The 24,890-nt window shown below is 37.9% G+C and overlaps 1 protein-coding gene across 12 annotated transcripts in view; it reads right to left on the reverse strand.

Moving 5' to 3' along the window:
• fgf13a (fibroblast growth factor 13a) overlaps window positions 1-24,890 on the reverse strand; it is a 122,068-nt gene that overhangs the window by 47,503 nt on the left and 49,675 nt on the right. For 5 of the 12 annotated variants that reach the window (XM_079630385.1, XM_079630383.1, XM_079630376.1 and 2 more), the window contains one exon: window positions 17,357-17,524. The exons of 4 other annotated variants lie outside the window; for them this stretch is intronic. In XM_079630385.1, coding sequence (XP_079486511.1) covers window positions 17,357-17,524 — 168 coding nt within the window. The remainder of the gene's footprint in view (window positions 1-17,356; window positions 17,525-24,890) is intronic. 3 more of the 12 variants (XM_079630389.1, XM_079630388.1, XM_079630390.1) reach the window with 1 other exon arrangement.

The raw sequence follows: 24,890 nt of genomic DNA on the forward strand, positions 1-24,890 counted from the left end.
GCCGTGACACTAGCTAGCGAGAGGAGAGAGAAAAAAATGCCCGACAGGCATAAAGATATTTATGTCCGAGCCCGACCCGAAACCGACAGTTAAAATCCCATTTTTGTTCCTCATACTAATGACACGCGTACGTTTGTTTGTGTGGAAAGCCTGCTTTTATTAAGCAACTGAAAGGCATTTGGAAATGTCAACAGATGATCGCATCAGCGCGCACGGAGCAACAAGCGCTTTAAACACAGGCGCGTTTCGTTGTCACAGCAACATAAACAAATTTCCGCACACAGGAAGACAGATGTTATGGTCATATTTTGCATGTATTTTAATCACAAAAACGAACGTTTGCATCAAGTGAAAGCATCAGGCACATTGGCTACCTACATAATAAGCTGTTTTAAGTGTAAAATGTTCAATGCCTTATCGCGCTGATGTGACCGAGCCCGAGCCGAAGCTGAACATATCTAAATATCTGTCCGAACCCGGCCCGTACAGTTGTACAGTGCGCGCTCAAGTGCAACGCGGAGACTTCCGACACTTAATGTTCGTGTGGAAACTCGGAATATGTTCCGCACACAACTAGCCTAATTCACGTGAAAGATTGCATTCATGTGCACCGCACCGAAAGTCCTATACCGAAACGGTCCGGTACGAATACATACCGTTACACCCCTAATGTATAACACATTAGAATGAGACAAAAATAAGCACCAAACTAAATTTGACAAGGGTGAGGTGAGTGCTTCTCTTAAAACATGCAAGCAATGTGTTGTGTTGTTTCAAAACGCGCGCTGAGCGCGTGAGTTCTTTGACCAATCAGATCTCCGATCTGTTTCAACGTGCATTGGCCAGCAACGCCAAAACGTCAGTCGACCAAAAACATTTTATGCAAGAGATTCGGAAGGATGTAACGACACGCATTTTAATAATGTAGTGGAGTACAAAGTACAGATAATTGCTGAAAAATCTACTTGAGTAAAAGTAAAAGTATGCATTATTTTTTTTACTTAAGTAAAGTATAGATACGTAAAAATTTACTTAAGTACAGTAACGAAGTACAAATACTTCGTTACATTCCACCACTGCTGCTTGGCATGCTGATGCTCTCAAAACTTTCTTTATTTGATTTGCCTTTGCTCCCTCTGACAGACCTCAGCTCTGAACACACCACCTGTTCTAAAACCATGGGGATCAGCCACCGCTTGTACTGCAGTGCATGAATAAATTGTTGGCTCTTTTTCTTTTCATAACTCATTTCAGAATTAAAATGACGAGGAAGGTGCAGAGAGAATCAGATAAACAATTGCTTTCTTTCCTTTGTCTGCTGTCCAAACAGTCTTCATGAATCAGCATTGTATGTCATTTTAAATCTGTATGACATCATGTATAAAACTTTCTTATGCAGAAAACAAATGATAATTTGAAAAATGTACAATGTTTTTTTATTTAACCCTTAAAGACCTACAGTATAAAGCCGCCGGCAGGTAAAAATAACTATTGTTCTTAAATGTTTAATACATTTTGAACTGCTAATCCAATCTGTATGCTTTAAAAAGTACTGTAAAGAGGAGATTCACGGCTTTTATGTGGTATCGGGGTAATCGCGTTTGGACATTCAGAGGCTCCGTAGTGAATGTGATTGCATCATCAGGTTTTGATCAGCATTGATTCGTCATAGAAACCCATGCGGTTTGTTTCTCTGAGCCAAACAGGAATGGTTGTTCATGCTTAGTCCCATCCTCATGCCCAGATTGGTGATATATATATATCTATTATTTTTACTTCCTGAACTTTTTTGGACACATCTGCATTGTCAGTAAATTGAAAAAACACCAGCTTTTCACTGAAAATCGACTATAATAATGTTGTAATAAATGGCTATAACTTGCTTATTGTTACATGTAGTCAAAATTTTATCTGGATATCTAGAATATCCAAGTAAAACTTTCTAAAGGAAAAAAATCCAAACTTCAGGAAGATTTGTTTGAGTTGAGTAAAAAAACAAAAACAAAAACACTAAAAATGTGCTACAGTTTTTCTTAAATCTGGTAAATTCATCCATTCCAAGACAAAATTAATGAAAAATTGGGAATTTAAATGAGCTAGATTGAGACTTCAAGTTCTCCTGTTTAAAATGATATAAGGCACTTGATGCTGACTGCTATAATGGGTTAAAAAAAAAAAAGTCAGGTGCTCCAAAAATGTTCTAGGTCTTTAAGGGTTAACTGCATGACTATCAGATGAGAACAAAACATGAACTGAACTGAGATGAATAATGATACAAATGCCTTCATGCTTTATCTTTTTTTTCATTTCAAAACTGAAGTTTGCAACATCGACACCATTATTGAACTGATCTGAATCAACATTTGAAATGACTCAAGCTGAATAATGACACTACTGTCTTCAGTAGAGCTGCTTGTAGTTAAATTGTTTTCATAATATATTTCTCTTGTGTTCCACATATGAAAATGTCCTACAGGTTTGGAACAACATGACAGAACTTTCATTTTGATGTGAACCGCCCCTTTAAGGTGGAGTATGTAAGCATCTCCGACTGTATCTCTTAACTTGGATAACCAAGCTTCAAGTTGCATGTGCATCGCGAATGCATTATACAAAGTTTCTCTTTTCATCTTTTCACATTCTTTCCTTTTTTCCACCCTGCATAGTTTGTGATCCAAGCAGACGCTCATGCAGCGTGAGCTGTCTGAATAGGAGGTCGAAGAGTAAACAGCAATTGAAATTCCTTTGATTCTGCCACTCTGCGCTCCCGTCTGCTGCCTCACGAAAACGCAGTAGTCCTTTAGCTGCAGGCGCTCTCATTTCTGAAAGCAAGAGAAATAATAATAATTCTGACATTAATGAAGCAGGAAGTGTGAGGGCTAAGAACAAAGCTCTGAGCCAAAACTCTTCTTTCAAAGAGCCCAATTGTCTCGGATGAGACAATGAGTTTTTCCTCATTTTTGATGACTGTGTCTCTTTCTTTCTTTCCCACACCCTCTTCGGAAGCCGTGTTTATAACAGAGTCCGAGACTGCAAGAGGTTGAGTATTAAATAATAGATAATGTACATTAATTCGGTCATTATCGCAAAATAAAACAAGATAGGGAGATCAGGTCATGGATCACCTTGAATGAGTTTACTATACAACAACCCACCCACCCACCCACCCAACCATACAAAACAATCACAAATAAATATTGTATTCATCGTGTATGAAGGTTTAAAGAGACTAAATCTATGCTGAAATCGGTTGCCTGGGACAGCAGTCATATACAGCTAAACAGTCAATATACCCAAATATTTGTTGGCAAGACATCACAATCGACCAATCGCAAACAAACATTCCAGGAAACCGTGTCATAAGTCTCAATATGAATCTGAGATTACGCTGAGCTCCCTGGAATGACCGAGTGATAAGTTTAAGTGATTATGGTCTCTCACCAAGCATTACACTACCATGATTTACTTCTGTAACCAGGGTGGATTGGGCATCTTTTGGATTGGAAGCAGCCATTTGATCCCATTTAAAAAACATCTGCCATAACAAGCACACACTGCAGAAGGAGTTGGATTCACGCTGCTATAAATCAGTGAGGATTAAGTGCAGATCATCACACAAAGCTACAGAGTTATCCAGCAGTCCCTGCTAATCAGCTGATAAAGTGTGCGACCACTGCCGGAGGGATAACAATAATCAGGCCTTTATCAGTGTTAGCGCTGAGATTAGCGCTAGCTGGCATCATCAGCGCTGCTTTTTGTATGCTGGGTCCTGCGACGACGATGACGCTTGATTGCTGCACATTACATCATCCAAAGCATGCGTCTGAATGGTGCAACAGCCAATCAGACGGCTTCGTGTCTGACGGACGGGGTAGGGGGGAAAAGAGAGAGCACACTCATTGCTCTCATGGCCCACATTCAAACACATCTGTCAGACAGAGACTACATACTGCAGTGAGCTAAGATACTGCCAATCAAAACTAAAAGGATAGCTCATCCAAACAATACAACTTTTATAATCCTTTATTCACTCTTACTGTCCCAAAACCATGACTTTTTGTCTTCTGTGAAACATAACTCTGAAACAGCATGGTTAAATTGGGAAGGAGTCTTTAAAGCATAAAAAAAAATGATGCTTCCATTTTGAGGCTTGAGAGCACTCATTCACTAAATAATGACAGAATTTGCAATTTTGGGTTAACTATCCCTTTTCATTTCTGCCACACTTGCACACTTCCATGAATATTTCTAGCTCTATAACTGTATTTCTTTGACAAAGAGTTGATATGAGTTGTTTCTCTATTATACAAGTTTTTTGTTTTTGTTTTAATGGCTATGATACACTGGAAAATTGTAATAAAGTTGCTAGAGTCATGAAAAATATTTGACAGCCGGTATTGTCTTCAAACATATGATAATACTGTCTCTTCAAGCAGAAGGAAATGGATGAAAATGTTTAATGATACCAATGCACAATCTAACTTCTGACTTGATGCAGACTGGAATTAAACCTGCTGTAAACATGGTGTATGTTGCTTCGTTTGGCCAGAGGAGAACCGGTCCCCCGACTGAGCCTGGTTTTCATCTCCATTGTGTTACCTGATGGAGTTTGTGTTAATTGCCACTGTCACCTCTAGCTTGCTTAGTTGGGGACATTTAACCCCAGTTTCACAGACAAGCCTAGTCCTAGACTAAAATGGATTATAGTACAGTTGTAACTGAAAACAACTTACACTGACGTATTTTTTCATCTCAAGATGCATATCAGTTATGTTATTTTCTTAGGGTGCTTTCACACCTTAGTTCGGTTGAATCGCACTAGAGTTCGTTGTTCCCCTTGGTGTGGTTCGTTTGGGCAGGTGTGAATGCAGCGATTGCACTCGGGTGCGCACCAAAAGCGGACCAAACAAGCGTACCGAGACCTCCTCGGAGAAGGGGTCTCGGTACGCTTATAAAACGAACTCTGGAGCGGTTCATTTGTGGTGAGAACGTAATCCGACCTCGAACAGACCCAACTGCCAAAGAACTGCGCATTTTTGGACTAAACCAGCTGCCGTAGTCAAACAAAACTATTATTCAGATTGTCAATAGCGCTCCCTTTAAGCCATGACTTACCGTGTTCTGCACTCTCACTAAAAGAGTGATGTGGATGTCACGTGACTGCATTTTAGTTCGTTTCATCAACTCATCAACTGATTCGGACCAGAGCAATCAGTGTGGTGTGAAAAGGAACCAAAACGCCTGAAAAATGCAACAAAGTATAATTTTTCTCCTTTGGTCCGGACCAAATTAACCGAACTACAGATGTGAAAGCACCTTTAGGCACATTTAAAAAAGTTATTTATATGTCCTAATCGAACTAAAACCTGTAAAACCAGGCCTTAATATTCAACAATATTATTGATCTGACTGCACTGGCACTATTTGATGTGAACTGAACTGCGATGGGCGATGACATCACTGTTTCCTGCACAGCTGCTTTATATTTGAATTGAACTCGTTTAATAACTGATGATTATTACAACATAACTGAACTGTATTGTACTTTTAAAACACTTTAAAACACTATGTACTTTTAGAACTGGATATAGCTGAACATTTACAGTTTTTTTTCTTTTTAGAGCTGCTTTACAGCCAACGTGAACTATGTTTGCATAATTGAATCATAAGTTGATCACTGTAAAGCAGCTTTAAAACCATCTGTGATGTATAAAGCGCTATAAAAAATAATGATGACTTGACTATGACAACATCACCACAGGAAGACAGGCCTTTCTAAGAAAATAGTGTAACATTGTTAAAATGCATACTTGACATTTCTGTATCACATCTTGTAGCTCTAGAATTACTAAGACATGCACATATACTGTAAACAAATATTATGTTACAGCGGATATTAATGACATAAAACCGTGACATAAGAGAACAAGCAGATATGAGATTTTAGACTTAGGTCAGATGACCAGATATTGGATAAGTATCAAACAACATATGAAAGTGGCCCAAATCGGATGCGTAAAAATGCGATTTGCGCAGTTTTTGCCGTTTACATGCATGCAACAAGATCCGATCAGATATCGCTGCGGCAGTATGAATAGAGCATGCGAGTCTGTATACATATTTAAGTTTTGCCGACTCAGCCTCTGGCCAGTGTTGCAGCGTTGTCATCGCTCACATGTCTCTTATTAGGCATGTGGCTACTCTCTCTAATGCTCTGATTTGGCTTGTGCGTCCTAGCAGTGTTCATTTATTCTACCTCCTGAATCTTTTACCCACAAATCTGATTTGGTTCTGTGATAACTTCTTTCCAGGCACCCGTGTCCTGCATTCTGATATAGGTGACTGTAAGTGCAACTAACACATTGTTCATAAATCAAGATTGAAACACTGTACCACCAAAGTTGTGTTTAACCAAACTGATTTATCTTCTCCATACTGTATGTGTATCTCTGTTTAGCAATCATGGTTTATAGACATATACAGTAACTGTTAAAAATTCACAAATTAGTGAATTAAGGGCAGTTTTATAGGTTCTACTTCCACATTGAAAATGACACAAGATGGTAAATTGAGCGGGAAACTTTCCGAGCAGCACTATGTGCTTTACTTTGCTGTCCCCATTCACTTCGGCGGTTATCTGTGTGCACCATAAAAATAGAATAAGTCAATACATTCTCACTCCCATTGTCGCATATTGACGCTTGGTCAGGACCCCTCGGCGTCACTTTTGAATGGACAGGGTACCATTTTGACATGTAGGGAACATTGCTTTGAATGAGAAACCTTTGGCACAGATGGAATGGCCTTGGGAATTTTATCGTCATGATGAAAATGTATATTGGGCTACAATTTTGCCATTATGACTTATGTTGGGGTGTGATTTTCAATTTAATCAGCCAGCATAATTTGATTGACATTTTTTTTTTTTTACACTATTTAGACAAGTTTAAACAAGTAACCCTACCCCATAACCTACCCATTTGAATATTATATAGCATAAAACACAGGATACAACAGGCAGATATGACTAGTTTTGTATATAATTTATATAAAAAGTACAAATGTACTAAGTGTTCCGAGCTAATGTTTGAGAGTATCTTTTGAATGAGATACGTGCGTTCATACAATGAAAAACTTAAGTTACACTCTGTTCTTCATATAAAGATTTGATTTCGTTTCAGAAGACTTGGAATGCAACACGAGTTGTTTGTAATACTTGGGTTATTTTGGCAATAAATACCTGACTAAATGAGTTTTGCCTGTGTCTGTTACGTTACGTTTTATATTGTAGAGAAGTGTGTAGGTTTAGGGTAGGGGTCGGTTTAGGTGCTCCAAAATATCTGTGAAAACGAGGGAGGAATGATAACTGTAAAAGCACAGGTAAATAAAAAATAAATAAAAGTAACTTTAATTTAAAATTAAGGGTGGAACGCTGTGTAAATATTAATTTACCTGTTATGTTTTATGGTTATGCATGTCTACCAGCTCTGAATAACTCAGAAGGCAATGCCAAACACAACCACTCATTTTACTCCTTCTACATTTAGTGTTAGTGACAAATGTACCCTTAAGTAATTCATCCTTAAGTAATTCATCACATATCTGAACAAGTCTGTCAAAACCCAACAAAAAAAACCCAGAACAATAAATATTTAAGGTAGCACATAACATCGACTGCACTTAAAAGTAAACAAGTCACGATGCCCAATGGAGACAACATGGTTCTGGATAGTAAGTCAGCATCCTCCTAACACACATGTACTAGACATGCTTTGCAATGTTCTCTTTTCATCCTGTTTTCCCTGCATCTACCCCGAATGTGTGTCCCAGAACAGTGTTTTAGCCCCTCTTCCCTGTCACATTAGGATTAGCTATAAATAGCTTCCGCCTGGAGTGGTTGAATAAACCGAATCTCATCCTCGCTGTAAAGACATCACTGGCCCATTGAGCCCATTGCTTAAACCTACAGCAGTGCATACACAACAGCACAGAGAGGGAATGGCGCTATGTTCAGGTGCAGACTGCTTGGAGAGCTCATCTAACATCCTTATTCAAAAACAGAATTAGCTTCAGTGTTTAACCCACATACTGTATATCTGGCTGTTTATCATTAGATATATCACTTCAGTTTGTAGTAATGTCAGATTTCCCAAATTCAGCTAAGCCATCACAGAAACATTTATTTTAAACTGTAATATCATTTTACAATATTACTGTTTTACTGTATTTTTGTTCAAATAAAATCAGCCGTGGGGAGCAAAAGAGACTAAATCTTACCAACCCAAAACTTTATATATCATAACCATTAGCGGTACATTTTAATCATGTTGGGCAATATTTAATTGTTCAAGCTCATTTCCCCCATTTTTACATTTAGATTACATTTGCCTTCATCTAATGCTCACTTAAAATGTATCTTTAAAAACACTAATAATTTACCAACACCTTACCTTACCTTAACAGTAACCTTTAGCAAATCTCAAAATGAATATCCATTTTTTCATACTGTACATTATCATTTTGTGATGCCTAAATAGCATTTAAGTTGATTGATTATTGTTTAGGGTCTTATATTAAATGTTACACAAGTCATGTAATGGTTATCACCACGTGAAAATAATTATTGGCTTATCTGTATCATCCAAAAATGTTATATCGGAGACTACATTTGATCATTCTTTATGGTGTGGTACTGTATGAAGATGTTGAGTCTCCACAAGGAGCGAACTTTGAGAATTCCCCACTGTGCTTTTGAGCAAGGCACTTAACCCAAGGTTACTCCAGTGGGATTATCCCTCAAATAAGTTCATGTGACTGATCTACAGTATAGCATTGCAGAAAAAAAGACTGTTTCAGGTAGGCCGATAAAGATTCCAATAAACGACTGAACATCTACATATATATGTTGGTTTGCTGGTGTGTGAGAGAGTTGTGCTGGCAGACATTAATCCTGCCTTTTCCGTCCAGCCCAACACTCTCAGATCCTTCACCAGGCCTGGCAGCAAAGACAATGCTCCAAATTGGGTGTCTCTGTAAATCAGTGCCGACAAGGCCTTAGCCTGCCAGAAGCCCTCGGGGAAGACGCTCCGGAGTCTTATGTAATTGTGCTATTCCATTGTGTCCCATTGGCCCACGGCACAGGACCATATCACAGAATGAGGGCTTGGGGTTCAACTATCACCACTCTTGACATTCGTACTATTGCAATAGAGAACAAAACTCTCCAGCCGTTTCCAAAGTAAACATTTCAACAAAAATGGGGGCATCACCGGCCTGTGAAGTGGCACGGCTTAGGCAAGAGCACAAGTGACTTTAAATGGAGATGTAGTGTTCACATATTGATTTCCACTCTGGCAGGATGGGATATTTCCACTACTGGATAAAGCACTGCTACAACATCACGTAGCTTTAGTTTTTGTGGATCTGTTCAGCGAGGGAGCGGAGGAGAGAAGTTACCCACTGTACACCTCTCAGTTCAACACTCCAGGAGGGCGAGGGATTGAAGAGGTGTGAAACAGGTTGATGAAAGAGGAGAAGAGGTGAGAGCGTGTGGGGAGATGACTCATGACTACCCGTCTAAACAGGCATCTGGAACACACTAGTGTGGGCGAGAGGAAAAGACCAAGCGTGTGCGTTTTGTGTGAGGAAAAGAGGGGGAGTTAGGCAGGAGTGAAAGCTTGCAGTGAGCCAATCCCCTCCTGCTCTCTTCCTCCCATTCACAGATTTTGCTGTTCTGTATCAAACACTCACATTACATTTTTACCTCAATGCATGAGAGCCTCATCTGGGTCCAGTGAAACTATAAATGGGTCACAATGTTTGACTAGTTGACTATTAATAAAAAATAAAAATAAAAACTGTTTAGTAAAGTCGACTAGGTTATCTATTTTTTTGTGTTTTTCTTGTTTCATGTTTTTAGTTTATTTTTGCAGAAGAGCCGGACTAGAATGCAAATCACTCTATTATCCATTTATTACTTAAATAAAATAATTATTCCTAGCTAAAACAGTAATATTATTCCTGTAGCTAAAACAGTAATAGTTATTCCTGTAGCTAAAACAGTAATATTATTCCTGTAGCTAAAACAGTAATAGTTATTCCTGTAGCTAAAACAGTAATATTATTCCTGTAGCTAAAACAGTAATAGTTATTCCTGTAGCTAAAACAGTAATATTATTCCTGTAGCTAAAACAGTAATAATTATTCCTGTAGCTAAAACAGTAATAATTATTCCTGTAGCTAAAACAGTAAAGCATGGCACTGGAAATGCCAATTTCATGGGTTCGATTCAAAGTATTCCATATGAACTGATAAAAGAAAAGACACCTTCAGTGCAATACAAGTTATTTTGGAAAAACTTTTGGAATTGTCTGTCCAAAAATAAAAAAATAAAAAAAATAATAATTTTGACAATTAACTAGACATTTTATTAATTGTTTATATAATTAATGGTTAATGTCACAATATTCAAATTTTTTTATAAACTGCTTTCAGTCAAAAGTTTGATTGTGTCTACATTTGAATTGTCCAATTTTTTTAAAGCACAATGAAAATGCTTTATAAAAATGCAAAAGAAATGTTTATCAATTTATTATTTTTACATTTAACTACAAACCATTTATTTCTCAATTCATAAAGTAATGTTTTTTTCTTCTTCTTTTTTTCTGTATAAGTTAAAGTTGACTCCATTCCATCCTTTTGTGGTAGGCCTACTCCAAGATCTCCAAAAATTAAATCACAGCTAATAAAATATTAAAACTAAAAAAAGAAGATGCATCTAGAGATTCAGAGTGTGGAGTTAAAAATAGTCCGACACATTTCAAGACCACAGCATTTAGTTCTCTTATGTTCACAAACGAGTCAAGTTCACAAAAAACTCCTTAAGAAATGTGCCGCATCCCAAATAAACTATACGTGTGTGCTTTAAGCTGTCATTGTGTGATTCGTATATCCCAGCATAGCGCAAATAGCTTACAAATTTAAATGCTGTTTTAACATTAGCTAATGTACATACATATACAGACGGAGTCATTGGCAGTGACTGAAACCGTTGTTCAAATTAGAGTTAAGTAAAAATCTGCTATGGTGTGTTACAAGATTAGACTGAATAAACTAAAGTGACAGCAGGTGAGATTTGGGTTGGCAGGTTTACACTTGCCTTCAGTCAAGGAGAGCAACAGGAGGTCTGTGAGGCTGTGTGGAGAAGTGTAAAAGAGAAGAGTATTGATATTGAGATCAGTATTGGGGAAGACGGTGGTTTAATCGTTCAGGAACGCTTTAAAGAGAGGTTTGATTCAGGACTAGGACAGGATCTTGATTATTACCATGCACTGTTAACCAGGGTAATTTGGCTCTGGGAGCAGTGTCTCTCCAAGGAGTTATCTTTATACTTAATATTTAATTTCTATGCTCATTTGCCAGGGAGAAACTGAATCGGACATGGGGAAAATGGGAGAGCACATTTGTAAATCAATCAACTACAAAACAAAAGCTAAACAAAATAGCAACCTTTTTGTTAAAAAGGATCTGGTTTGACATTACGTTGTCTCATGAAATGACAATGGGGAAAGGGGGGGGGGGGTATGTAAAATGTCAACTGCAAAACAAAACAACAACAAATAATATTATCAATTATTAAATAATAATATTAATTTATATATTTTAAAAAATGAAAGAAACTATTTTGACAGACTGCTTGATATTAAAGGTAGGGTAGGTATAGGATTTATATAAAAACTTTTTACCAAATTTGATTAAACTTTCTATATATATCAATGCATAATTAAAATGTAAGTACTCTGATAAAAAGAGTATAAAAATCGAGTGACTCTAGACCGTTTAATCTTCATTAAACACAGCTCATTATTTCCATTCGGGACGAATCACAGGATTGGCTTGCGCGACTGTCACTCTCCGTCGCCATGACTACCGCCGCTATTACTGGCTCTGCCCACGTGCGCGCAGTCGCGCACCCGTTTTTAGGTGGGAGTGAATGGAATTAATGAGCTGTGTTTATTGAAGATTAAATACACTAGAGTCACTCGGTTTTTCATACTCTCTATTTCAGAGTACTTGCATTTTAATTATGCATTGGTATATAAAGACAGTTTAAACAAATTTGAATAAAAGTTTTTTTTAGACAATTCTGACCTACCCTACCTTTAAGGGCCGGATTTACTAACAGTTTGAACCATCTTTTGCCATTTAAAAAAACACTGTCAGGATTTACTAAAGACACGCAGTGAAAAATTTGCGCTGAAAAGGCATGGACAGTTATTTTTGCGGCTGACCTTATTGCATATGCATTTGTAGGAGTTTCCCTTTCAGATGCAAAATCTATGGGAGGAGAGTATTTAAATGAATCGTGCGTGATTTACAAAGGTTTGTGCTAGTCAATTTACTGGTATTTGCGCCATTATTTACCGGCAAAAGAAAGCATGTTTTAAACCAGATGCTAATTCGCGCTGCTAGGTAGAATTGTGTTGTCATTGTGGAAATGATCCGGCTGCGTCTGTGTTTTTCCATTTGTGCGTCGTCAGTAGATCACACACAGAACTTTTCTCTCCCATATGCACTTTTATGGAATTGTGATGATATGCTAATTTGCCCTGTTTAGTAAATCTGGCCACATGTTGTTTAATGCGATGACATTTTTTAAGTGCAGCTTAAATGTCCCAAAACTTTAGGGTGCCACTGTAGCTAAGAAGGGGAACCACATCACTATTAACCTATCTCAATTGAATAGGACAGGAGCATGGCATACTGGAGCCCCATACATCACGCTGGTGGCATTTCACAGCAGTTAAAAGTCTGGTTGTGTGTCCTGGAGAACGACGACAGCTGTAGTGCTACCCAAATGACCAGTCACATCAGCAACACTACTGTAACTCACATCTATATGCTCTCTCAAAGCACTCACCTTTTACACTTCCTTTGGGACCACATCCATGCAAGAAATACAACTCTGTTGTCTGTAAATGTGAGCATGAGCGTAAAATACGTGGAGGACATTTAATAAAACGTAAATTCATCCCCCGCAATTTTTTCGGGGAAGTGTGTTCACGTATGGCCAATGTGAATAAATCTAGATTTCAATTCAAAGAGACAAGATATTCTATGCAAGACCTGTTGTTTTATTCTGCTTTATTACATTTATTAAAGCATTTATTAAATAGAAATCTTTTGTAACATTATATATGTCTACAATATCACTTTTGATCAATTTAATGCATCCTTGATGAATAAAAGTATGAATTTCTCTCTCTTTTTAATCTTACCTCAAATGTTAGAATGGTATCATGGTTACCACAAATTAAAATATCAAGCACCACAACATTTATAATAATCAGAAATGTTTCTTGAGCAGCAAAGCAGCATATTAGAATTATTTCTGAAGGATCATCATGTGACACTGAAAACTGATGCTGAAAATTCAGCTTTAATCACAGGAATAAATTACATTTTGCAATATATTCACACAGAAAAAAGCTATTTTAAATTTTAAGACTATTTTACTAAATGTTTTATTAACTAAATGCGGATATTAGTGGTTATTGTTCAGCAGTGTATTTGATTTGTAACCGAATTAAAAGCAAGTGATGAGATTAAAAAAAAGTTGTCAATTAGACAAAGGTCATATATAAAAACGGGTATTACACCAGTCATTTCTGCCCCCCTCACTTCTGATGATGGCTACGCCCCTGAATCGGAGCACAAAAGCACCTCCAATAAATATAAAACGCAATAAAAAATACAGTGCAGTGCAGAAGGTCCTTCACTCTGCTCCCCCCATCTAAATCCCCCCTGCTCACATCCATTATCATAACCATGACTTATTCATGCTCTCTCTATTTGTGCAAACATTTGCATAAATAGCTCCAGCCTGATCCCGTGAGCATGATGCAACTAAATGAGGAAACAAACAAACAAAGAGTCCATCTAGACTTTGTGCTGTTAGTGATGACAGTGTTGAGTAACGCCGTTTGAAAGGAGCAGCTGACATGAGAAGCGGAGGTCAGACGAAATGTAATTTCAGAGCTCATCAGTCCTACTCATGCCGTTTACACAGGTGGGAGAGGGGGTGAAGGTGCCAAGCACTTAAATTGCTACACACAGTTTGTGAAATGAGCAAGCCAGCCACATTTTCACATTCTGCTAAGTAGGGTTATGGACATAGCCGTGATTTAACTGCAATAATGTTATGTGTTTGATGAATACCATATACTGTAGCTGGCATAACAACAAAGGACATCGCTTGTTAAAGGTCTCTTATAGGGCTGGGTGCTGTGACATACATGCTGTGTCATGTTAGAAATGCGTCCCCAGGTAGAGGCCTTGCAATAGCTTATGCTGCAGTATATTTAATGCAAAGCAGATTTTAATTCACAACTCAGAGTTGCATTTTATCATGTTATTTGTGCTGTTCTGAGTCTTTTTAAAGTGACTCAATGTGTTAAATAATGTGGAGCTATCATTGAATTCAAAATAATCATTAATACTTAAAAAATGTTTTTATGCACTAAGGACACATTAAATTGACATGTATTATGTAATAAAAAATATATATATTTCAAGAATAGGACTTTTTCAGAATTTTTTTAAAGTTCTTGAAAATAGTTCTATCACAGTTTCCACAAAATTATTATACCGTTTTCAACATTGATGATATTAAATTCAATTAGAAAATTGTGTTGTGTAATATTAGTACTGTATTTTTGATCAAATACATGCAGACTCAGATAGACTTTCAAAAACATTAAACAAATCTCGGAAACCAAACTTTTAAATGATGATAGTGCAAGTTATTTTATAGCATGGTGACAGTAGCTGGGAATTCAATGGGGAAAATAATTATTTATACGCACACACAAACATCACTATGTTATATACAGTTTCTGAAGAAGACAAGGACATATTAAACTTAGAGGTTATGAAAGTTTGGCCTGTAAATAACAAATGTTAGTGTGCACTGAGGTTTGAGTATGTGCTTTCGGGAATAAATAGTGAAAGTACAACTTGTTCTGGGTTATTGATTAAATATGATAGAGAAACAGGCCTTTGGGACACATTTCACAGTAAGAATGAGAAAGGCAGAAAAAAGAAATGGGGACAAAGAAAGAGGTTAAGATAAAGAATGGACAGAAATCAGGCAGATATTGATTGGGGGATGAATTTGGAGATGTCGAGAGAGCGCAAAGGAGATAATGGATGTTGAGGCAAGCAGTGTAACAGTACAGGAGAGAGAGGAGAAGTCGAAGAGAGAGAGAGAGACAGACAGAGTCTGGTGTACTTGTGGAGTGACAGGGGTTTTGATTATAGACACCACTGCTCTAATGTGTGTGTGTGTGTGTGTGTGTGTGTGTGTGTGTGTGTGTGTGTGTGTGTGTGTGTGTGTGTGTGTGTGTGTGTGTGTGTGTGTGTGTGTGTGTGTGTGTGTGTGATGTGATGTGAGATTTAAAAGATGGCAGAAGAATTTGCTAGGTGTCTCACATAACTCATATGGACAACTTTTAGTACTTCTGGTGCTTTTGGTCATTTTAGAATGGTTGACAATCTATGTCCACCTTCAAGTTCATTGTATGGAAAAAACACAGTGTGAACTTTCTGCCAAACATCTCCTTTTGCGACCCACTGAGGAACGTCATCATTTTTAATTCAAGGTGAACTATCCCTTAACCTTCCATGGCACGGTGCTTATGAACACATTCCATAAGATACTCATGACTTTCTTTGCAAATTCAGTCACGTCCAAGCAGAGCTTCAGTCAGACTGAATAATATATCTGCAGCTCCAGTCTGTCTCTTTATAAGCCTTCCCCTCCTTCACTTTTTTCACTTGTGTCCTTTTGTTTGCAGCATGATCCAGGCAGATAAAAATTGACCACAAAAAGATTCCCCATGCTCAACTCACTCTTGCTCCTCAGAGACTCTCTACAACTCTATACCACACATAAATAAGGTAGTAATGACCGTGAATATAAACCATTACTGAATAATTGATTAGGCACATGTTTGTCAGCAGCAATGGCACTGTATCTATGACAACTACATTATCCATCAATCTAGAGCTGCGTTCTAGTGATGCGTGAACAATTCATATGTCATCCAGCACAGCGGTGGAGATGAGCGCATTTGTGTGTTAAATTTTATTTATTTAGGCTTGAGGTGACTGCTGATGGCTTACCCAGTGATCTGAGAGTCTGGAAAGAAAAACACTTTTACAATCACATGTACAACATGTTTGGACAATCTCATCACTCTACAAGATTTCCAAAACACTCCCAACATAAAGACAATACAGCATTCAGCCACATGCAGGACCTTATAACAACCCAGCACATCGGACCCGTGTACCCATGACCATTAGCAGACAGCAGCAACCCTCATGCATCTGAAAACACCTGACAGAAAGAGCGAGACACATGGGAAAGAGAGATAAAGAGACAGAGTCCAGGTCCTTTTGAAAGCAGAAACACTATCATTTGAGAAACAGGTGGGCAGCAGTTAAACAGATATTCATCTAATGTAGAAACATGTGTGGACCTGGTGTGGGGGGAGGGGGGTGTCTGAAAATGGGTGCAGGGCTAAAGAGAAGAAGAGAGAGAGAGATATAGAGGGAAAAGGGAGAAAGAAAACGAGCTGTATTCAAAAAGGGGAGGGGCTTGTGGGAAGGGTGTGGTGCGAATCATCATTCACTCACTCATCCTGAAGCGTTGGTGATAAAGGGGCTTTATTGTGTGAAGGTTATTTATTTGCAGGGCTCTACACTGCAAGCATGTCATTAAAAACTAGTGACATTATAGAACGTTAATTGGTCGCACCAGTTTAAGTGACACTCGAAAATATAATATAATAAATATTAGCATATAATGTATTTATATGATCTATAATTCGATAGTAACCTTACAGTACATTGGCACATAAACATTGGTCAAGAAAACATTGAATGCACCTCAACATTTTTGCCTGTGCCTCTAAAATAAATAAATAAATAAATGAGTGTAGAGCCCTGGTTTTTTTTAAATTAGAAGTATGAAGCCTCAGATCAGGCAGAGTGACATCAGTGATCTGGTAATCATTGGTGAATACAGATCTGAAGGATCTTGATTACAAGTCTGCATTCAGCACGCACACACACACACACACACCACACACGCACACACACACACACAGAAAAGAAGGAGAGTGTGTCCTTAGGGCATTCAACATTACAGGCTTCAAGCAGTTTCTACAAGACACACAAGCCAGACGCTTTTAAGAAAAGGCAAAAAACTAAAGTTCAAATGAAACTTAAACTTGTGTAAAAATACAAAAACATCAGCAAAGTAAAGAAAAACATGGATGCGTTTCACACAAACCTTCGGGATCTGAGCTGTCTTTGAGGGAGACTTGCTTCAGTGGGCAGCAGAAGATTTCGTGACACTTAGCACGAAAAGGGGAGCCTTTAGCCCTTATATCCGCAGAATGGATGGAATCCTGCCGCAACATAATGTACTCCTGGGTACCTGGGGCAGCGTCATCCTGGACTGCGGCCGGGCCATAACAAAATGAACGCAGGGTTAGAAAGGGAGAGAGCGCTCAAAGCAACAGAACTAATTCAACACAATGAGAGAACTATGCAAAGAAAAGAGACAAAGTATAAATGACAACAACAAGGTTATAATAAGCAACAACAGTAACAAGATTAGCAGAACACATACATGTATAATAGCTTGATATACAGAAGAAAGAGGAGGAGAGAAGGCAAGAAAGATAGAAAAGAAAAGCTTAATACACAGTAGGACTGGGTGATATACCAAATATTTACGATTCATTTCCGAATGATGAGTTTTCCTTTCCTAAAATTGTGTCATTACAATAATTTTACAATCATTCCTTTTCGCACCTTGTGTTGAAAATATTTATTTATTGGTGACAGATTTAGTTAGGATGTACAACTTAGTAAATCGGTTCAAATGGTCCATTTCAAATAAACCATTCAATGATACATTTGTAATCACAAACATTCTCAATACAGGATCTGAGTGGCATATTAAAATGTTTTGCTATAATTTTTTTTGCTGCAAGACTATGCATTGGTGAATATTAAATAATTTTTTTTTTAAAAAAGGGAGGAAATCACCCTTTTAAACAAAACGGTTAAAAATATTGAGTAAATGACTTTAGTTACATCACCCGGCCCTAAAACACACTACAGTACATCACAATGATTGAAACAATATGACAGCAGTTAGTTAAGCATTGGGATCTGGGATAAGGTGGTAAAGTCAGAGCAGGAATGGGATTTGAAGCTCTTCTGGCTCTCATCAACTGAAATCTAACATTTCAGAGGGTGATGATGACCAGAGTCAATAGTGTGTGTATAGGCAGAGGCCTCATGCAAACTTACACACTTGTGTTGGATCAAGACATATCAAGAGACTATTTCTAAAGTGATTCCTTCAGTACTAAAGAAAGTCAACCCAGTGAAAGCATGCATCGTCTTCCACCACAGGCATCTTCTGCATCACACATGCACAGAGGAAGCACTTCAAACTGTACATGGGACATTGTATACATACAACGTGCACTTATGAACAGCAGTCATTGTTCCAGTACTGATAATGAGCTAATGTAATGTAAATCGTAAGCAGGTAGGCATCTGTAAAGCTTTGACGATGTCCATAAAAGCTGCTAAAAATAAGACCCTTAAAGGGATAGTTCACTTTGAAATTAAATTTTTATATGTTTTAGCTTACCTGAAGAGCATCCAAGATTTAGGTGTCTTTGTCTCCGCAGTAGTTTTAATATTTTTAGGTCAAACCGTTCTGTCAGTCATATAATGCAGGTATATAGGTACAGTCTCCAAAAGCATGCAGAGATGTCTCTAATGCAGAGAAAAGTCCAAATTAAAAAATTCCCCATCGTAAGTGCACATTAATGGCCTAAGACACGAAACAAGCGGTTTGTGTGATTAAAAGAAAAGTATTTATATCGTTTTTATCTCTTTTACACAACCACGTCCATCTGATCTGTTTACTTAGTCTGCGCAAGCGCCGTAGAGCGCCGCAAGGCTCCGGAAGCGGTTTGACCTAAAAATATCAAAATTAAAAACTACTGCGGAGACAAAGACACCTACATCTTGGATGCACTTCAGGTAAGCTAAAACTATACCAAAATTTAATTTCAAAGTGAACTATCCCTTTAAGGTTTGTAGAATTTTTTCAGTTAGCCCCTGCTGACATTTGGTAGACTACACCATAGTCATTTTAAAAAGTGGTGTGTAATTGTGATATTATTTGACCTTGACCTCTGAACCTCTCATAACGTAAGTGCTGGCTAATGCTCACTCGCTTTATTAATTCAGGCACATACTGTGAGAGGTTAATAGAAGGTTTCATTTCCTGGTGCTTGCAGAGTCTACTTTTCCCTGAGATGAAATTGACTAATAAAAAAAAAGTTCAGGCTGCTGGTCAGGCTACATGTAGCATCTCTTTTTCCATTGTCATAATTTGAGGCCAAACACATCTACTGCCAGCAGAGGTAATGCAAATCTTCCTCATCCCTTGCTCTTACTCTTTTTTCCCCATCTCTCTCTCTCTCTCTCACACACACACTTTAAGACATGTTATTAAAGACAAAAACATGAATGGTGGTTAAGAGAAGTACATTTTCTCAAGGTACTGTCTTCACTGGTAGGTTTAAGTACACAGAAAACACTTGGGGTCCAATTTACTTTGGTATGATATAGGTGCTCTGACAGCCACCTTCTATTTTAAGCCATGATATGTATTATACTGGAGACTGAAGTCTAACTCTTGATTTTCTTCTGGTGAAGTCAGTCAGTTATGTGGCCTTTTTTAGGTGTTTTCCACTCTAGTTCAGACATACTGTGATCGAAATTACTGAAAAGAGACATTAATAAACACTATATTACATGAGGACTGACACAAGACAAATATCATTGTGGATTAGTGCAAAACAATTAGTCAGAATTATCAACAATACATTATAAATATTTGAATGAGTCGTTCTCACAGGACTAATATAAAATTATTTACTCTGAAATTATTATAATTAGGGATGTGCCCGAAGACTAATTCTAAATTCGGAAAGGCACTGAAAATTAATTGCGCATTCTACGGAGCCTCTAAAGGGACATGTTTAGGCTTGCTGTGGCTGTCGGTTACATTACAGTACATCAGAATTCACTTATCATGTGAAGATAGTAAGGAGAGATGACTGACAGGACGATGCCGGAGGATTTGATGCGCAACAGATCCTGAGAATCATTGACAAATATCTTGTCCTGTAAAATGTGTGGTCAGTACAGCCGCTCCCTGTACACAAAGTACACATGATCGCGAATTTGAAAGTGATATATGAAATAAAAAACGAGCATTCATTCAAAAAGCGATTTCAATACTCTGCATATTAATAGCGACTCCCTGATGCCTGCAAATTATATACAACATAATAAGCCAACTGTTTAATTGCAAGAGAACGCGAAGAACTTAAATATATTTTTACCTCCCATCTAATTTTTTCCCATCACCACATCCCTTTAGAGAGGCTCCATTTCCTTTCCAGCATATTATTCAGCTTTGGGCACGTCCATAATTATTATTATTGTTAAATAATTTTTATATATATGCAAGGTCTTGAAACTACAGGTGCTTTTTATTTAAAAATAAGGGGGGGAGGGGGTTCAAATTCCCTCCAGAACACAGTCTCCTTTTGTCTCCAATGCATTTTGAAGGTCTTAGTCCATCAATGGTTATTAATAGCCATGTTAACTGCAGTCCCATAAACCTCAATTAAAATGAGGGGCATATTTAGGACTGGACCGTGCTAAAAGAGTTCTTTACGACTTGGAGCTGCACAACGTGCCAAACCGTGATGGAGAGCGCACGGATGGGTCACAGGAAGCCTGATGGATATGCAGCCTGCCATAGCTCCGCCCTCCCTATCAGCTGGGCCTTCAAAATGAGCTGTCAGCCCGTGGCCTGATGGGACATGATCTACAGCTCATGGTTCTGCCACCACTTCAGCACTGCGCTGATGAATGTCACTGTCCATGGTGCTGAAAGCCAATATCTGACACTCCAGAGAGGAACTTGAGGGGAGAAAGGATTTAATGACACAGAGAGTGCATAACCTTCCTCTGTTTACATCACCTTGCCCCTCAGCCCCAGAGTTGATGGTATCATGTGTCACAAGTTGGATGCAAAATGACCCTTAATCAAGGGAGGCAATAAAAGTCAAAAACTAAATGATCGATGATGGCTTAATCTATAATAGTCCAGAAGTGTACATGGGTTACAGTTACACTGCATGTCAAAGATCAGAACATTTAATTTACAATGGCCTTAATACACAAAGGCTTCAAGGACAGGACTGACGCGATCAACAGCTCTGCATTACGGCCCTGCTGCAGTTTGCACATTTAGGCCGAGAGCACGCAGCAATTGAGGTCATGAAGTTTAAGCAGAAAGACAGATTTAGAGGTGGACTGTCTCCGTTTGTACAATTCAAATGAGGGGAAGTCAGAAGCAATTTCAATCACTCTCATTCTGCATGAAATGCCAGTTAACCGTCTGATGGAGAAAAAAAACACAAGAACATCACCATCAGCTGCTCCAGCAGCCCTGGGGGAGCGTGCGCTTAAAATACCAGCACTTTAAATATCATGAGTATCTGAGTCAAGGCTTCTTTTTGGTCTCTTGGGATCTTCTTCCGCAGCTTTGAGGAAATGGATTTAATTTTTATTGCGGTGTCATTCTGAAGCTCCTGGAGCTGAGGTGAAATGGAGCTTTTCTTTACACCAGTAAACCTTTTATTCTGTACTTAAAAACAGAATCCATATTTTCCCACTCTTACAAATGCCTGAGAGCAGTCAACATGCAAATGTAGAGGGAGAAAAGGGTTTTTGTGAAAGGAGTTCTTTCTAGTGATTTGGCTGATCTGAAATGTGTATAACAATTCAAATCTGATAATTAAAATGCAACAAAAGAATAACAGTTTGTGTGTCACTAAGAAAGCCAGATGACACTTCTGCAGCTTCACAAAACAAGCTGTAATTTAAAGGGGCCTATCATCCCCTTTTTCAAAGTCTTAATTTTGGTTTTGGGTATGTTCTAGAATAAGTTATCATGCTGGATTCTTCAAAAAACACATTATGTGTTACATTATTGCAGCTCCTCTCTTCCAAGTATGTCTCAAACGCCCTGTTTAGTCCCTGGTTCATTGAAGCCCCTCCTTCCGAAATACTAAATATGCTCGGATTGGTTAGCTGTGTGTTGTGATTGGCGAACCGCTTGCGTGTTCCAGAAACGTCATGCCCCTTACCAGCATAACCACAAGTTTCATCTGCTCAGGTGTAAATATTAAGAATGGCATCAATTTTGCCATACCAATTCGAGCTTGATTCAGACCCAGATTGATTGCAAGCACAGATATTACAGGACAAAAGATTGATTTTTAAGTTCCAAAGGATCGGTGAACAGTCTTACAAAAGCAACAGCCAAGAAGACAGAGAATGGGAGCATGGTGTGCTCAGGGGTTGCTATTCTCAGAGCCGGCGTTCTCAGCGCAGTCAAAATAAAAGTCTGGCACGCCGTCAAAATAAAAGTCCCAAAAAATTTAAAAATGCCAAATAAAATAAAATGCATCTTTTTACTAAGTACTATGAATGAAGACCAGTTACAGTCTCATACCAATACTAATACTGCTACTAATGCTGCTAAATTATCAGATTGTTTTTTTTATTAACAATTACAATTAAAAATATTATAACACCAATTTAAGTAAACTTATATTTAAGTGAAACAATATTCATGTAACCCCATAATGTACATTTATTCTATACATTTTGTTTAGTTGACATCCTTCAACTATTGGATTCTCAAAACAAAACAAAAAACATCACAAAAGAACTCCCTAAAATACTAATGAGCTGATTTAGAAGTTACTTTTTCATCTGATTTGTTTCATTATTACATAATGACCATGTTGAGCCAAACAACGTTGTTATTAAGAACATTATCACAAATATTATGCTTTAACAATCATTAAATCATTCCTCTCACTTGTCCGCATCCAAGCAACACCTCACAGCCTCTAACTCAGAACACATGAGATTGCAACAGTCATATTACACTATTCATCGCCCCCACCTCCCTGTCGAATCAGTCCATTTAACACAACACAGACCACCTGATGCCTCCCTCCCACAGGAACACACAGCAATGACGCACAGGCCATGCTTGATTCTCCCAGCATCTGTCAAACACACACACACACACACACACACACACACACTGGCTGAATTGGCTGAAAGGAGCTGATTCTGCCAGTGACTAACAGCTAATCAGAGGGCAACCAGAAATGGCCCTGAACGGACACTTTTATGACACCCTAAATGGCCAAGTGAGCTTACGTCACAGGCCCGTATGAGAAAGATAAAATGCAGGATGGATGGGGTAAAATGAGTCACGGTCCTGGAGACCTAAATCCTCAAGGATTTCCTACATTTTTATTGTAAAAGTTATTTATTAGAATAAAACTCTTAATGAAGTAAACCTTTAAAAAAGGGTTATTTATTTCAGACATTAATTTGTATTTTTTTTATGATCAATGGATGTTTAAATATATGTTTATTATGTAATATATCTTCTGAAGTCATTTAAGGACTGCAAAATAGCCCTGCCACACGTACATGATTCATGTGGAGAAAAGTTACACCTCCAGGTTCAATTTAAAAGGAAACGAGCGAGAAAAAATTGCAACAACGAACACGTAACAAGAACACCAGCGATCATGAGGAGCGGAACAACATTACTTATGCCTCTACTCTCAGGTTTTATTGTGAAGCAGTTCAAAAACTTCAAAGAAAATAACTCAACTCAAAAAACAATTTCCTGGTGTGCAAAGCCATTTTTGAGCAGCAAAGCAGCATTTTATAATGATTTATAAGGATCATGACACTGAAGAAATTATTCAACTTTGGCATCACAAGAATAAATTACATATATTATGATATATTAAAGCAAATTTTTTTTTAAATAATAATAATTCTCTGTTTTACTTTATTTTTGATTAAATAAATGTAGCCTGGTTAAACATCAAAAACATTAAAAATATCATACCAACCCCAAACTTTTGAATGGTAGTGTATTAAAAAGACTTTCAATATTTACCATAACACAATTTCCAGGTTTGTCCATGACTTTTGGAACACAAGCTTAGACGGATTCAACTTTGCAACAAAGGATGAATTTATATTCAAGGACACAACAAATTAAAATAATCTAAATGGCAGTTCACCACCGGGAAGCCATGTAGTTAACTCACTGTTACTGCTGTGAACACACACATGAATCACTACAAATACTCAATGAGGACATCAGAGACATCCCATTTGTGACTTAATAAGGGTCTAGTGTTGGCTCTCTGAACCGACCTCACTTTTCTTCAGAGGCTTTCAAATTAATTTAGATGTGGAGATACTCTCAATTTAAATGCAAACGTAAAGGTGCTGATATGCTTTCAAGGGGTGACCTTATGCCTTCCCACATTAATTTATCATCATGAGTCACCTTGGCTTACAGCTTTAATATAAACACGTTCCCTTAGGTCTTAATGAAAGCAGGGTAGCAAGTTTGCTTACATGTATATTTAAAGAGTTTAAGCAAGAGATAATGTTTAATAAAACTGAACGAAATCAGGATATTAACATGTTCTTTGCTGAAAGCACAATGATAGGTCACAGTAGAGTCGAATGCATTATTAATAGCGGCACAGTCAAATTAGTTCTTGAGGTATTTATTCTCTCGCTAAAGAGGCAGTTTACTCAGACAGTAACACAACCCTTGTAGCAGAATCGTTGAAGGTGGACTGGATTAAATGCTGAGG

This window comes from Phoxinus phoxinus, assembly GCF_949152265.1.
Source record: "Phoxinus phoxinus genome assembly, chromosome: 12".
NCBI lineage: Eukaryota > Metazoa > Chordata > Actinopteri > Cypriniformes > Leuciscidae > Phoxinus > Phoxinus phoxinus.